Source organism: Rhinoderma darwinii, chromosome 1, assembly GCF_050947455.1.
Source record: "Rhinoderma darwinii isolate aRhiDar2 chromosome 1, aRhiDar2.hap1, whole genome shotgun sequence".
Classification (NCBI taxonomy): Eukaryota; Metazoa; Chordata; class Amphibia; order Anura; family Rhinodermatidae; genus Rhinoderma; species Rhinoderma darwinii.
In genome coordinates this window covers 651,469,837-651,487,557 of record NC_134687.1, presented here as the reverse complement: position 1 = coordinate 651,487,557, position 17,721 = coordinate 651,469,837, and the positions used below count along the sequence as shown (strand labels likewise).

At 41.2% G+C, this 17,721-nt stretch overlaps 1 protein-coding gene across 1 annotated transcript in view; it reads right to left on the bottom strand.

The window, feature by feature from the left end:
• Nucleotides 1-149: 149 nt before the first annotated feature.
• The window catches only part of LOC142663295 (uncharacterized), a 51,238-nt gene continuing 33,666 nt past the window's right edge, over nucleotides 150-17,721 (bottom strand). Inside the window, exons 2-7 of the mRNA XM_075841907.1 lie at nucleotides 12,673-12,836; nucleotides 11,236-11,409; nucleotides 11,028-11,151; nucleotides 10,237-10,334; nucleotides 9,952-10,066; nucleotides 150-5,103 (exon numbers count right to left, since the gene is read on the bottom strand). Of these exons, the coding sequence (XP_075698022.1) occupies nucleotides 3,956-5,103; nucleotides 9,952-10,066; nucleotides 10,237-10,334; nucleotides 11,028-11,151; nucleotides 11,236-11,409; nucleotides 12,673-12,750 (1,737 nt within the window). The 5' untranslated portion in view covers nucleotides 12,751-12,836 and the 3' untranslated portion in view covers nucleotides 150-3,955. The remainder of the gene's footprint in view (nucleotides 5,104-9,951; nucleotides 10,067-10,236; nucleotides 10,335-11,027; nucleotides 11,152-11,235; nucleotides 11,410-12,672; nucleotides 12,837-17,721) is intronic.

Below are 17,721 nucleotides of genomic sequence, written 5' to 3'. Positions count from 1 at the left end.
ACAGTTGTCCTGCAGCGAGGCAGAGACTCCTAGCATCGTACATAAGTATGATGCTAGGAGCCCGGCTCCCTGCACTGTTCGGTCCGGGACTTGCGGCCGAAATACGTCCGTCAATTACGGACGTAATTAGTGTGTGTGCACATACCCTTATTTGCCTAGGTGTTCACGAGCAAATTGCAGTCTTGCCCTGTTTTTTCTGGATAGCTAAGGTTTTGTTTTTTTGGCACACCCCCAAGTAGTTTTCATTTTGAAGCCTTTTTTTGCAATGGAAGACATCAAGAGTGGCAAAATCTGCAGTAGATCTTTAAAGAAATTCTGGGGTTCTCAGAAACTTCTCTCAGCATCTTTTGTTCTGCTCTCAGGCTGATCTTACTGAGACAGACTGGCCTTGACCATTTGGCAGTTGTCGGAAATCTCCACATGTAGATGGTTTTCTGGACAGTCGAATGATTGACATCTAATAGTTTGGCCATCTTCCCTTTCCTGAATCATAGACATCGATAACCTTTCTAAAGGCCTCAGAGCGCTCTGGATCTCGGCATGGTGATACCACACATTTCAATAACAAAGGGTAAACCAAACGTCCGAGGTTTAAATTAGACACTTTTCTCCTAGATCCTCTCTGAAGGACTTTTACACATGCCGATATTCGGCACGTGCAGAGAGCGCCGATCAACGAGACATCATTGATCAGCACTCGTTTGCTCCTGTCACAGGGAGCTATGTATGGGGACGAGCGGTTGTTACTCCAATCGCTTGTCCCCATAAATTATCACGCCGGCAGCACGTCTCCGTTTAGACAGGGAGATGTGCTGCCGACAACGATAATATTTTACTTTTTTAAAACTATACGATCAGTAGATGATCGAGCGTTTGTTCGTTCATCTGCTGATCGCTGCCCTGTTTACACAGGGCAATTATCGGTAACGAATACTCTATGAACGCTTGTCTGCCAGATAATCGCCCAGTGTAAAAGGGCCTTAAGGCTGGAATCACACATTCAGTATTTTTAGCCAAAGCCAAGAGTGTATTAAAAGGAAATGGGAAATATAAATGAAGCACTTCTGGCTTTGAGGTGCAGTTTTTGATGCACTTATTTTTAGGTAAACTGCATGTGTGATTCCAGTTTTGGTTCAAAGATGTAGGTGGCTGTCCCAATCATCTGTATGGGGCTTTCAGAATCCGTGTGCATGCTGCAGAAAAAGCCCCACTCAGAAGTATGGAATGATTTTGACATTTCTGCTACAAATCTGCCGCAAGTAAATATACCCTGATGATAAGACCAAACAAAGCAGCAGCCACAACCATACCCACATAGGTGACGAATGGACACGAGATTTAGATAGTAAATATTGTAGTATTAGCGCAAAATTCTCGTGTGGCCAAACGCTACCATATAAGGGTGTGAATTTCGGGCTGCGGGTATCAACTGTGTATTAGAGCTGACGCCCGGGTATAATGACAGTGATCGCGCTGTTCCTGGCTGTTTAACTCCTCAAATTCTGCGGTCAATACAGGCCCCCATGTCTGCCTTCACTCTGCCTATGTAAAGCCCTGCCTGTGGCATGGCTTAAAAGAAGCATGTAAAAATGACAATAGACTGCAATACGTTAGTATTCAATACGTTAGTATTGCAGTGTATTGCACCAGTTATCGAACGATCGCTGGTTCAAGTCCCCTAGGGCGACTAAAAAAATGTGTAAAAAAAGTTGAATAAAGATTTTATTAGTGGAAAAAAAAATTTCCTATTTTTTCTCTAAAGAAATGCTAAAATAATTTAAAAAGTTAACATAACTGGTATCGCCGTGTCCGTAAAAGCCCGAACTATTACCATATGGTGCTAATTAACCTTCTTGATGAATACTGTAAAAAACTAATTTTTTTAAAACGCCCACACCTTAACTACCCAAAAATATAGAATAAAAAGTCATCAAAAAGCTGCAAGTACCCCAAAATGGTACCAATAAAAACTACAGCTCGCCCCGAAAACATAAGCTCCTACACGGCTCAATCGACGAAACAAAATAAAAAAAAAGTGATGACCCTCAGAATAAAACAAAATATATATTTTTTAAATATTTTTTTTTTTTAAAACAAATTTAGTATCACCGTAATCATTTCAACCCATAGAATAAAGTGAACATGTCCTTTTTACGGCCCAATGAACGCCGAAATAATGAAACACACAAAGAGATGGCACAATCACAGATTTTTTTTTCATTTCATCCCACAAATATGTTTTTGAATACATTGAATGGTGCCATGAAAAACTACAACTTGTCCCTGCAAAAAACAAGTCATCAAAATCTTTTGTGACCAGTGAGGTATCTGTCTCCTCTCGAACTCATAATTCTGCAATATTTTGATGTCAATTCTCAAATATACAATTTTTTTTAGCTTGTTCAAAATCAGCCATACCTTTCTACATCTCAAACTCTTATCAGCAGACAATTGTTAGTTTACCCTTTATTCTCTTATTACAGATTGTATATGCATACCTTGTAACTCCTTATGCTCCTCCCTTCCTTTCTGTACTCTCTTTCCATACCATTCTCTTCCTATGTTTTAAAAGAAAAACTTAAATAAAGAATATATATAAAAAAAACAAGTCCTCATACGGATAGGTCGACGAAAAATTAAAAAAAGTTTGGGCTTTTAGAACGAAGGGAGGAAAAAACTAAAATGAAAAAACTAAAATGAAAAAAGTAAAATTGGCCATGTCATTAAAGAGGATCTGTCACTAGTTTAGTAATGCCCAATCTCCTATCTGATCTAATAGGTGCTGTCATACGGACCATGCTAGTGAAAATTGTGTCCCAAAAAGTTTATTTTAAAAGTTATGAGCTTTTTTTCTAGATATGTAAATGAGGCTTTATTAGAAAAGTGGGTATCAACATAGCAATTATCCTGAGGTGGAGCTGCCTAACAGCCTCTGACACTGTCCTATCAGCATGGAGCTGCTTTACACACAGTGTGAGAGACTGAGGCTGGAGGGAAGGAGAATCACATAAAACAGCCATATCTCGGGTTGTGAACAGCTGTTCTGGGGCATATGAAAGAGAAGATTCTAATCTTCTATATAACACCAGGATCGCAGTTCTAGCTGTGAAACAACCGGAGATATCGTCAGTTGAACACACAGTCAGTTATAGAAGCTGTATACTATATGATTACGCTGTGTTACTGGGCAGGGAAGGAGGAGAAGCTGTATGCTGATTGGACAGCGTTATACAGAAAACATTACACCGCCCGGAATGAAAAGATTCACCTCCTATTTGAAGAAAAAAAAAAATCACACTGTAGTTATAAGCATCATAGCACCTATTAGATTAGTTAGGAAATAGGGAATGAATAAACTGGTGACAGCCTCTTTAAGGGGTTAAGGTAGTGATAAATACATTATGGAAAAAAAAACCTGAATTTTTATTTTATTCAACTGTAAAGTTAAATTTAGTGTTTTTTATTTTTATTTGGTTCAATTCCATAATTTTCATCTGTTTATACTGTTTTAATGAAAGTCAAATATAAAATGTCGATATATTTCAAAAAACAAAAAGTTTACATTGTCCTTACGGTCAGTCTGGATTCTCCTGCAGTGTGGGGGAATTTATGAATACAGTAATAAGGAGCAAGGTTCATGGTAACAATTCAGCTTCTTCTTTGTAAGTAAACAAGGCTCTTCTTTTCTTCCTTATATCCACAATATTTTTCCATCATGGATCCCGGTCACATTTGACCCATAATTTGAGTGTTTGGCAGATCCAGGCTAATTCCACCCAAAAAAAAAATGAACAAACACTCTTATTGGCTGTTTAATGTCTGTGAATAATCTGATGTGTTTAAAATCTTTTTCTGCTCTTATAGCATTTCCCACACTCTAAATGAGAATATGGTTTCTACTCTGAGGAGTTCCAAAATTTGATTTCTTTCTAAAAAATCTTCCACATAAAGAAAATCAAAATGGCTTCTCTCCTGTGTAGTTTCTCTGATGAGCCCTAAGTTTGCATTTATTCTTATAACATTTCCTACATTCTGAACATGAATACGGCTTCTCTCCTGTGTAACTTCTCTCATGTGTAACAAGACGTGATTTATGTGCAAAACATTTCCCACATTCTGAACATGAATACGGCTTCTCTCCTGTGTGAGTCCTCTCATGTGTAACTAGATTTGATTTATCTGTAAAACATTTCCCACATTCTGAACATGAATACGGCTTCTCTCCTGTGTGAATTCTCTCATGTCTAGCAAGACTTGATTTATCTGTAAAACATTTCCCACATTCTGAACATGAATATGGTTTCTCTCTTGTGTGAATTCTCTCATGTATAACAAGATGTGATTTGTCTGTAAAACATTTCCCACATTCTGAACATGAATACGGCTTCTCCCCGGTGTGACTTCTCTCATGTATAACAAGATGTGATTTATCTGTAAAACATTTCAAACATTCTGAACATGAATATGGCTTCTCTCTTTCGTGAATTCTCTCATGTCTAACAAGACTTGATTTATCTGTAAAACATTTCCCACATTCCGAACATGAATATGGTTTCTCTCCTGTGTGAATTCTCTCATGTGTAACAAAATGCGATTTATGTGCAAAACATTTCCCACATTCTGAACATGAATACGGCTTCACGCCTGTGTGACTTCTCTCATGTATAACAAGATGTGATTTATCTGTAAAACATTTCCCACATTCTGAACATGAATATGGCTTCTCTCCTGTGTGAATTCTCTCATGTCTAACAAGAAGTTTTTTATGTGCAAAACATTTTCCACATTCTGAACATGAATACGGCTTCTCTCCTGTTTGAATTCTTCTGTTTGTACAAAGACCTGAGTTTTTTGTGACCCGTTTACCACATTTAAATCTTTTACCCGCTTTCTGAGCTGTACTTGGGGTAACAATCTGTGATTGGTCAGGAGACTGCTCCTCGTGATTTGGGGAATTATATGATAAATCTGTACTGTGAAGTCCTGGATGTACATTAAGGGTAATGAGGTTTTCTCCTGAAGACTGCTGCATGATATCTTCATCTTCTACTTTATCATTTATCGAGAACATGAAATTTCCCTCAGACTTCTTACTGGGATTTTCTGTTAGGATTAAAAATGCAATTTATGATTTTGTTTCAAAACACATAAGTTGACAAACTCATAACATTTATATCAGGCTGGAAACACACATGCAGTGATCTGAGCCAAAGCCAGAAGGGGGATCAAGCAAGACGTAGAAGTTTTAGCCGTGCCTTTTGAATCCACTCCTGGTTTCAGCTCAAAAACCTGCCTCAAAAACTATATGTATGATTCTAGCCTTATAAACGCTTTGTTTAACACTACACCCAGTCCTCCACTTTTATAAAATTGACTTGATAATTTTTTTTTTTGAAAAGCAGGAACTTTGTCTGGCAATGAAGCCGGTCTTCTGCCAACACATTTGGCCCTTCAATACTAATTTGACATACAACTTAACTTAATAATGCTACAGACAATCTAATCTTGGCCACAGTCTACATTTAAGAAGATAATATGTCATGACACAAAGCACACATCTCAGGCTAAATTCATGGACATGACAATGAGGTCTGAATATCCTAATGGCTGATCAGTCACCAGATTTCAATTTTATAGAAGTACTTTAGGATGTAGTGGAATAGACAGAGTGAGGTTATCAATCAGAATCTGTAATAAAGGTTTACAGTACATTGTAATATCATTACACTTAGGGTCTGTTCACATCAGTGTTACCCTTCCGCTGAGGGTTTCCGTCGCTATAACCCCTTAATGGAAAGGCAAACAGAAACCCCCGCATCACCTCTGATCACAATGGTGACGGAAACGTTGCTAAAGGTGTCAGTTTGTCACCGTTGTGACAGGGTTCCCTTGTTTTGAGATACTCAATAGTGCAGTCAACTCAGGCTGTTCCAAGAGGGAAAAAAGGTCCTATCAAGTACTAATAAGGTGGACCTGATGAAGTGGCCTCATTCTAGTTTTAGCCATGTGATAATTTAATAGCAAATTATTGTTCTTTTCCTCTGCCGACCTATTTTTATTTGGTCTTTGTGATATATTTAACTCTGATGGAGCGGAAGAGGCGTATATGTGAAACTCTGCTGGACTTTTCAAACGTTCTTGCAGACATTGGTGTGGACCACCAGGATGTTTATAGTCTATGGGAAGTCAGCAACTGGATAAAATAGGTGCTTCCTAATAATCTGTTAGGTTCTGGGGTTTTTAATCCAATATAAAAAAAAAACGAAAAAAAACAACACACCACATCTTTAACTGGTTGCCGACACAGGACGAGAATTCTCGTCCTGTGTGATAGCCGTCTGTGCGCGCGATCGAGAGCGGGGCAACGGCTGTAATACACAGCCACGGCCCCGCTCTGACAGCGGAGAGGAGAGAAACATCTTCTCTCCGCCGTTAACCCTTTGAACGCCGCGATGAAAGCTGATCGCGGCGTTCAAGGAGAGGGGGCTGCACTTTGATCGCGTCACAGAAGATAACTGTGACGCGATCAAAGCCCACAACTCATATGGCCAGACAGCCCAGGGTCCATTGAAGGACCCCAGGGCTGTCTGAACATATTTCTTGTTGTTAGGGCATACTGAGGTATGCCCTAACAACTGCCTGTGTACAATCAGTACACAGGCTAATGTACGGGCATATAGATCTATGCCAGTACATTACAGTTACAAAATAAAAATCAAAATGATAAATCCCATTATGGGATTAAAAAAAAAGTTAAATGAATGTAAAAAAAATTTTTTTATGATAAATAAATAAAAAGTAAAAAAAATACACAGAAACACATTTTTTTAAATAATAAATAAACTTTTTAAAATATAAGTCCCAAAACATGAAATATAGACATATTTGGTATCGCCACGACCGTAACAACCTGTACAACAAATGTTTAACATTATTTATGATGATCGGTGTATGGTGTAAAAAAAAAAAATATTAAAACCGCTGCAGAACTGCTTTTTTTCTGCATTTTCGCCAAAATAAAAAATTTATAGAAATTAAACGATAATGTATTTGTACCAAAAAAAATTAAAAAGAGTTATGAGCGTTGAGATGCAAAGAGGGAAATCTAAAAAAATTGCTCTGTCCTCAAGGCCAAAATTGGCCGTGTCTTTAAGGGGTTAAACCAACCCACTTGAAAATTTCTTAAAATGTACCAAAATTTGGACGACTTTTCATAATAATCTGCCATATATGCGTGCAGGAGAAATATCACTATTTCTCATTACATGACTTGTATATGGCATTCGTTTAGCAGTCTTCCCTCTGCAAGTTATAACTATAATTTTCAGTTTTCCCTGAGGTAGTGGGTGGAGCCTAACTGCTATCATGTCTTGTATGCACTGCACACACAGAGCAGAGAGCCATCGTGGTCCACTATCTCTCTGTAGCACACCCTTAGAAGCTGCAGCAGCATGGAGGATATTATACAGCAGTAAGGAGCAGTGCAGCGGAAAATCCAGCACTGGGGTGAAATATAAAACTCTTACCAGCAGCCTATGTCTCCTCTCTCTGTTTCTTCTACCCCTCCCCCTTCAAACACTTCTATTGGCAACAGTGTTTATGTCTTTATGCTCCTGCTTCCCCTAGCCTCTCCATAGACTTCGATAAGCAGCAGCGTCCATGTGTCTCTCACCCAGTGGCCCTAACTTCACATAAAAGTTTAGAGGATAAAACGTCGAAATTTTAACCATAAGTAAATGACAAAGTTGATATGTATCAGGTATACTATTAGATTACCATAAGTTGTTTGAAAAGTTAGTGTCCATATAAAGCAGACGTTCCAAAATAGCTATTTAGTGAACAGTAGATTACAGCGGAGATCTGATTGCTTGTTATTGAAGCCTAAGGTACTACAGAAATTTCCTGAAGACAACATGTCCGTTTGTGACTTGTGCGCAGAGTTGTCATGGGGATCTTGTGTGTTTTCTAATAGTTTCTCAATTCTTATCCCCAGACTCATATTAAAAGGGGTTTTCCAGGGACGTAAAATTTTTGGACTAATACGAGAGAAGCGTTAAAGGGAGGTATGGGGCACGCTCATGGGCTGAGCGCGCTCCATACTCAGCGGGTGTCTGTTGTGCAATACGCATTTTGATTACACCAATTTAACCCCTTAGATGCTGTGCTCAATTGTGACCCGCATAGAAAACCGGAGTAAATTGCAAAACGCATACGTATTTTTTTAAAGCATTTTTTGGGTGTGGTTTCAACTGCAACTCAACCGCAATGTCTCCATACACCCCAAGACTACAAGGATATTTAAAGACCTTGTTTTAGTGCGATTCGCTGCATATCACGGCCCACACTTCATTGCAACGAGAGGGACCAGAGTTAAGTCCGATCCCACTCGTTTAACCCTTAGATGCTACATTCAATAGAGACATCTAACCCGTTAGAAAAAGGGGGAAGGGGACCCCTTCACCACCTCTCCCCATCCGCGATGCCGATGGTTGTCATAGCAGCCTAGGGGCCTAATGAGGTCTGCCATCTTTCTGCTCTTTGGCAGGGCTTAAATAGTAGGCGGTAAAAAACACAGTCGATCAGACGATCGGCAAAACCCCTAGGGAGACTACTAAAAAGAAATAAAACACAGCAAAATAAAGTCTTCAAAATACTCAGTTTTTTTTTTTAAAGTAGTAAAATATATATATATATATATATATATATATAATATATATATATATATATATAAAAAAAAGATATCAATTTATTATCACCGTAATCGTATTGTCCCATAGACTAAAGAGAACATGTTGTTTTTACCGCACGGTGAACAAAACATTTTTTCCAGTTTCCCAGTTGTACTATTATTTGGTTCAATAAATGGGGCCGTTCAAACTACAACGCCACAAAATCAAGCCCTCATACGGCTATATCGGCGGAAAATTAAAGTTATGGCCGGGTGGGGAGAAAAATCAAATAAAAAACTGAAAAATGGCTGCAGCGGGAAGGGGTTAAGATATATCGAAGGTATAACAGGCATTACAACATGGGGCCTTCAACCCCTTAATGACAAGGCATAAAAAGGCCTTAATGACCAGATATATATTTTTTTCATTTTTGCCTCGCATTAAAAATTCTTCCGCATAAAACAAGGCCTCATACACATACGGTGTATGAAGCCTTATATAATGCGGGAGAATTTTAAATATTTTTTTTGCGAGTTTTCGTGGTTGAAAAAAGTTACAAGTTACCTAATTTATTTTTGCAGCTAAAATATATGAAAAAGCGATTTTCAGCACGCTTTGTTTTGTTTATTTTTTATCCCATTCACCTAATATGTGTAGTTTTTTTATTTTTATGTAATGTCGGGGCAATAAAATGTATCTTATGATGCTAAATAAATACTTTTTTTAACATTTGATTGTTTTAAATATTTATTAATACGCAGAGCAACACAAACCAGAGGAGCAGAGGGATTTCCTCCACTCGTCTTTGCAATGGGGTTAGGCAAGTATGTATATTAATGTTTTTATTAGGCATTATTGGTGCTGTATGAGAATATTATACTGTGTGGGGGCAGCTATGGGGGCATTATATTGTGTGAGGGGCGGTGTCGGGGGATGTATTATATACAGCTGGCTAAGGGGATCTATATCCAATGGCGTGGCATGCAAAAGGAGATGTGGCCTAAAAATTGTCCATTAACCGTAATTGCGGTTACATGTTCATATAATCGTGATTTTGATTTAAATCATAATCGCCCAACCATAGCTGGCGCTCCTCAAAATCTGATACAAAGCCTAGTGCATGACAGGAGTCATATAACACCTTGTAGAGAACTTCTATGTGCAGTCACAGCTTCCTCTGGTCCTGCACTATGTATAACACATTGTCTGAAGTGTTACTGTAATGTAGAACTAAGGAGGAACTCCACCTCCCAATTCACTTTCTACATTCATTATTACTGACCTGTGGTAACACTTCCTGGAATTTCCTCCTCCACTTCACTGTTACACGGGTGATCGCCCCTCACCCGCTCTTCTTCTTCTTCATCCTCCACTTTATTATTAGTCAGATCTTCCCCCTGATTTCACATATGTAACAATTCAGTACAATACAGCAGAGAGTGCGAAGAATCTAACAGATCAACATACGAAACGACCAAAATCTATGACCACATCTATGACCGCAGGACCAAAAAGCTCCACACCCCCCCCCCTATATAGATCTGGTATAGGGCTCAGCTTCATCTACCTGATGATTCTCTGGGACATTGTGATTTTCCTCTGGACAGTCCTGGGAATACAGAGTACTGGGACATCTCTCTGGTGGATTTATCCTAATGGATCCATCTGTAGGAGACACAAAGTGACTGAATACATGACTACTGTATATCGGTCTATATATCAGACACCTCTCTTCACTTCTATGTTTACTGATCAGAGCCGAAATTACAAAGTTGAGGTTCTCACTACCGGTGTCGAGGTCCCTGTGCCTTGAAAGCCGCAGGCTTAAAGTTGAGACCAGAGTAGATGGTCGGGTGTCAATGGCTCCCTGCACTGCCGTAGTATAAAATTGTTTCCTTGACCTGAGGAAAAACAAGTCCGATCCATGGAGGCCGCACCTCACAACTTACAGGACTTGGAGGATATTCTGCTAAGGTCATGGGACTAGATACCACAGGAACCTTCAGAGGTCTTGTGGAGTCCATGACTCGATGGGTCAGAGAGTTAGACACATGAAGCCGAGGACGGTACACCTCGCTTTACTGCGCTCGTACAGTGTATTGCTCTTGGCTTCATTTGTACCAAAGGACACTTTTTTATAATCTGTCTGGTGAGTGGATCGCTCTGGATTTATTGGAAGTATACAGGAAACGTAAGGATTTAACGTGATGTGTAGAGACAAAGTTGTGGAGCTCCTACATTACATGTCAATGTACACACGTGTATATGTACTGCACATGACGCTATTAAGACTTCAACATGGCCGCCAGTCCAGCCTGTGCCCACAGTAATGCCAAACACATATCTGTCTCTTCTCACCTTGTGATGTGCGCGGCCGGTAGTTCTCCATCATGAACTCCTCGTACAGATCCTTGTGTCCTTCTAGATACTCCCACTCCTCCATGGAGAAATAGACAGTGACATCCTGACACCTTATAGGAACCTGACACACACAATGATACAGTCATCACCCAGACACCTCCAGTGCTGTTACTGTAGAATTTCCCAGCATTCCCAGCAGTGTCACCTCTCCAGTCAGCAGCTCAGTCATCTTGTAGATCAGTTCTAAGATCTTCTTCTCATGTATCCGGGAGTGAGGGGGAGGCTCTGTAATGGGGCTCTGACTACTGCTCCATCCTCCTGACTCATGGATGATGGGAGTTATACAGTCACCCAATGTCTTCTTCACTATTTTGTACTCCTGTGTATAAAGAGACAAGGCATAAAAAGGCCTTAATGACCAGATATATATTTTTTCATTTTTGCCTCGCATTAAAAATTCTCCCGCATAAAACAAGGCCTCATACACATACGGTGTATGAAGCCTTATATAATGCGGGAGAATTTTAAATATTTTTTTTGCGAGTTTTCGTGGTTGAAAAAAGTTACAAGTTACCTAATTTATTTTTGCAGCTAAAATATATGAAAAAGCGATTTTCAGCACGCTTTGTTTTGTTTATTTTTTATCCCATTCACCTAATATGTGTAGTTTTTTTATTTTTATGTAATGTCGGGGCAATAAAATGTATCTTATGATGCTAAATAAATACTTTTTTTAACATTTGATTTTTTTAAATATTTATTAATACGCAGAGCAACACAAACCAGAGGAGCAGAGGGATTTCCTCCACTCGTCTTTGCAATGGGGTTAGGCAAGTATGTATATTAATGTTTTTATTAGGCATTATTGGTGCTGTATGAGAATATTATACTGTGTGGGGGCAGCTATGGGGGCATTATATTGTGTGAGGGGCGGTGTCGGGGGATGTATTATATACAGCTGGCTAAGGGGATCTATATCCAATGGCATGGCATGCAAAAGGGGATGTGGCCTAAAAATTGTCCATTAACCGTAATTGCGGTTACATGTTCATATAATCGTGATTTTGATTTAAATCATAATCGCCCAACCATAGCTCATGGATGATGGGAGTCATACAGTCACCCAATGTCTTCTTCACTATTTTGTACTCCTGTGTATAAAGAGAGACACTTAGAGAACTGAACACAGTAATCTCCCCTCAGTAGCAAGAGGGAGATTGTGACCCCGCTGTATAGAGTTCTAGTGACCCCACATCTGTAATACTGGAGACCTCACCTACAAAAAGACATTGAGGAAATAGAACGAGGCCAAAACTAAAAAGGAAATAATATTGGGGGGACTAGATGGACCATGTTCTCTCCTCCTGCCATCATCTTCTATGTTTCTATATAGATGTCATCCTGATCCTCCTGGTTACTTGTCATTCTCATTGCTCTACAACATTACTATTGCTGCAGTGGTGACATGACACATAACTGGCCATATTGGTGGCTGATCTTCAGCTTTTCTGCTGTGGGCTTCTTGACGTCACTTGGAAGGTCTGGACGTTGTTATACAGGACACTGGATTCTTCCTATTACTTCCTATTATGTATTGTCCCTTCCCTATGTGGGACTTGTTCTATAATGTAGAAAAGTTTACCTCTCCGCTCAACATGTAGATGATCTCCAAGGTGAAGTCTAATATTCTTCTGCTCATCTCATCCCTGTCCTTGTCCATCCTTGGTGGGTCATTCAGGAGAAGGAACGTTGTGGAGGAGAAGATGAGAAAACTGCAGGAACTGGAGGATCTAGTACTGCAAACGTCTTTATGAAGAAAGGAGAAGATGGAAATCATACAGACGACAACATCATGTGTGACACACAGAACCTCACTTATTGATCATTGAGAGAAACATCTTCTCAGAGCCGTCACCACATGGAATAAAGGGGTATTCCCAACACGGACATTTCTCCCCAGGATATCCCAGAAATGTCTGATAGATGCGGCTCCACCTCTGGCCGTGCTCGCCTGTTTCTGGAACTCCTATACAAGTGAATGGAGAGAGTCGTGCACACGTGTGGTCACCTCTTCATTCATTCTCCACCTGGATGTAGTCATCACCTCACCAGGCGAGTCGGGGGTCCCCTGTTCTCCACATAGAGACAACCTGACACATGGTGGATACTGGGGAGACATTGCTCACATCTCACAAGACATGGTACAGTTTGTCCCACAAAAAACATCCATCCCCCACTCCGTTCCATCGACTGAAAAATAAAAAAAAAGTCCTGGCTCTGAGAATTTGGTGACACAAAACATTTTTTTTTTAAGAATTACGTTTTTTCTTTGTAAATGTCGCACATCATGAAAAACGATAGAAATTTGCTATCTCCGTAATCGTATTAACGGAAGAATAAAGTTATCAGGATGTTTTTACCCAAAAAAAATACATTGGAGGAAATCACAGATTTTCAAATCTTCCCCCACATAGAAGTTTTGAGGTTGCAGTGACATTATGTGATACTTTATAGGACGTCCTGAAAATCTACAACTCGTCCCGCAGAATCTAACCCTCACACCGCTGAACTGTCAGAAAAGCAAGACAGTTATAGATCTGAGAAGACAGGGAGGGGAGGGAATAGAAACTGTCCTGGTGGTTAAGGGGTTAACCTGCGGTGCGGATTATAAGCACGCAGGATATCGGATTTATACCGTGGATTCGCTGCGCATTTGTTGCAGAATTTCCCCATTAAGTTCAATGGGAAAGTCTAGTTCCGCGAAAAAAACGACATTGTTCCCAGAATCCTCTGCGGCTCCACCGCGTGTTCACAGCAACGCTGCAGGTTACATATATATATATATATATATATAAATATATATATAAAAAAGAAGGCATCAAGTGACCCCTGCAGCCAATCACAGGCTGGAGAGGTTACGTCATTATAGCGGTCACCTAGACACAGCCGGAAGAGCAGGGTCATGTTGCTATGGTAACGATGGGAGAGGTGAGGATCGGCCTTGTTGTATTTCTGTAGTAGATATTCGGGAGGATTATACGTCCACCATTTGGGGTGAATATTCGGGGAGATTTCCTTGCGTGTTGTGGGTCGTATTCGCTACGTGTGAACATTCCCTTAAACCGCACGGTGAACGACATTAACAAGAATTGTATCAAAGTCAGTGAATAAGTTGTATGTAGTGAATATTATGTCATTACAAAATACGACTCGTCCCACAAAACATCCGACCACTACAAAGACCAGAAATAACAACTTACCCCAAAGAGATGGGCAATGGAGGGGTTAAATCCTGGCTAGGAGTCCAGTGGGCGGGGTCACTCAATGATTGACAGCTCTCTGTATACACTCATACCGGGGTGACTGATAACAGAGAGAACACCCGACCAGCGCTGCTCTCTACCTCATACATGGAAATAGATGAAGGACCTGTGATGACGTCAACACCACGTGACAAGGGCAGGAGGGACGGAGCTTATCAGTGGAGAGACGTGGTGGATGAAGGACATGTAACAATATAAAGATCACGTGACCGCTGCATCTGGGGGCGGAGCTTAGAAGTGCAAAGAATGAGAGATGTATGAAGGACATATGATAATCACGTGACATGAGGGGGAATGGGGATCATGTGACCAGTGCAGGGGTGATCGGAGCTAAGCAGTGCAAAATATAAAGGGTTGTGGCTAAAGGACCTGTGATGACGTCACCACCATGTGATCAATGCGGATGGGGCGGACCTGTAATGTGGATCAAGTAACATAACAGGCTGGTCTATGTGAGGGGGCGGGGCTCCTGTGAAGTGCGGAAAAATGATGATGATGATCACGTGACGTTATAGCCCATAACAACAGTCCGGACATGCTGGGAGTTGTAGTTCTCTCCTCTTGTACCTCCTCCCTGTAATGTCCGCTATCACATAATAACAGTCGAGAAATGCTGGGAGTTGTAGACCTCACCATGTATACCTCCTCCCCGTATTGTCCTCTGATATCCCATAACAGCCTAGACATGCTGGGAGTTGTAGTTCTCTCCTCTTATACCCCTCCCTGTAATGTCCTCTAATATCCCATAATACCAGCCCGGACATGCTGGGAGTTGTAGTCCTCTCCTCTTATAACCCCTCCCTGTAATGTCCTCTGATATCCCATAACAACAGTCTGGACATGCTGGGGGTTGTAGTCTTCTCCACTTATATTCCTCCCTGTAATTTCCTCTGATATTCCATAACAGGCTGGACATGCTGGGAGCTGTAGTCCTCTCCTCTTATACCTCCTCCCTGTAATGATATTACATAATAACAGTCTGGACATGCTGGGAGTTGAAGTCCTCTCCTCTTATACCCTTGCCTGTAATGTCCTCTGATATCATATAATTACAGTCTGTACATGCTAGGAGTGGTAGTTATCTCTTATACCTCCTCATGTAATGTCCTCTGATATCACATAACAACAGTCTGGGCATGCTGGGAGTTGTAGTCCTCTACTCTTATACCCCTCCCTGTAATGTCCTCTAATATGCCATATTACCAGCCCGGACATGCTGGGAGTTGTAGTCTTCTCCTCTTATACCCCCTCCCTGTAATGTCCTCTGATATCCCATAATACCAACCCGGACATGCTGGGAGTTGTAGTCCTCTCCTCTAACACCTTGTTAGGAAAGTTTTATAAATGTATGTATCGGAAACTAAAATGTGTATTGAGCTATACAAGTTTCTCTGCAAAAGATTTTTCTGCTGACAAAGTGTTTAATATGTTATCAAGTAGACGGGGTGAGCAGCTGAATTCGTTTAGAGAGACAAGTGAAGTGTTTACGCAAGTGTCGAGGTCGAATAAAGAGATAAGAAAGCGGTCTAAGGACTGGTTGGAACAAGGGTTATCCCATGTATAAAAACCATGATACTCAAGAAAGCAGCAGACATTTGCTGATGGATTTTTGATCTACCTGTTACAATGTCTCCTTATCGATAAGAATAAAGACGCGCCATTTTTATTCAGATAACTCCTCGAATCTATTTGATAAGAACGAAAATTCTTCTATCATTTGGTCCTTCGAAGCTGGGAATCCAACATCTCCTGCCCCTCCTCTTCCCGACGACTGCTTACCGTGCACGGGGTGAGTTATTCTATGAGCTCACTAAAAGAAAGACCTCCAGCTGGGTTGGAGTGACAGGTTCTAAAAGAACGTAAAGAGAGGAATTGAGGATTCGAGTTTTCATCTGAATAAAGGTAATATAATTTTGTTTATATATGTTTTTATTATTTTTCATATTTCGATGTTATAAAGTTATGAGATAAAAAAAACAAAAAAAAACCTAAGGTGGATCTTAGGTACTAAGACTGGATCTTAGTGGGGGGCGTGGCTTAGCGGCGTATGTGAGTGGACGCATAAACCGGAGCTCCCGCTGCCGATATCCTGCAGAACATCCTGGGACTCAATTCGCCTACCGGAGACATACCTGTGGAGAGAGGGGAAACTGAGGCGATCAGGGAGATGCAATTCTGGACTCATCGGAGGCTGTAATGACACGGTCCAAGAGATCTAAAGCGGCAGAGGACGGTGAGCTGGGGGCGCAAGATGGCGCTGACATGTGCTCATATGCAGTGAGCAGAGATGTGAGAGGGGCGGCGGAATCTCGGCTGGAGCGCTTTGCCAGGAAGACCCCTGTGAAAGGTGCTGAGAGTGAAAGGATGGCAGAAGGAGGGAAGGAGCAGGCTGGCCACTCAGGATCAAGATTTGAGCCGTTGCGAGCGCAAATGGAGGCAGAAGAGGAGGAGGAGAACGGGGAGAATGTTTCGGACGACTCAGGAGGAGGATTAGATCGGGGCGCACGGACCCTGGACAAATCGGGCCCAACGCTGGTAGATGTCTTTTCGGCGGTAAGCCTGAGCAATACCACACTAGCTAAACTTACCTGCCAAGTGGGGGGAATTAAGGAAGATTTATCCATAATACGCCATGATCTGCAGAAAGTGTCGGAACGTACGACAGCGGTGGAGGGCCGAGTCAGTGAATTAGAAGACAGAATACTACCCATGAGAAGGGATGTAAATGCTGTGGATGTTACGTATCTTTTATCCAAAACCGACGATTTGGAGAACCGTTTACGTCGAAACAATGTAAGAATGGTGGGAATACCTGAAAAAGTTGAGGGGTCTAATCCAGACGCCTTCTTCGAAAAATGGCTATTGGAGGTTTTTGGCAAAGAATCTCTGACCCCATTGTTTGCGGTGGAAAGAGCTCATAGAGTGCCCACGCGACCGGGCCCGCCTGGAAGGCCACCACGACCTGTGCTAGTGAAATTGCTTCATTATGAGGACAGAGATGTGATCCTTCGACAGGCCCGGGAAAGGCAAGACATAAGAGTGAACGGGGTCAAAGTGTCGTTCTATCCGGATTTCTCTGCAGAGATACAGAAACGGAGGATGCAATTTCTGGACATTAAAAGACGACTGAGGAATCTTCGAGTTCAGTACTCCATGTTGTATCCTGCTAAACTTCGGGTGGCGGCGTTGGGATCCGTACAGTTCTTCGAAAACCCGAAAGATGCGTTACGATGGCTGGACAGTCACGAGGTTCGCCTACGGCATGATCCGGAGGAAGCGGCGGTGTGATCAGCAGGTGGATGGATGAAGTTGGGACTCTGCTATGGCGGGAGGAAGATGAATCGCACAGGAGAATAAGCCACTGTTTT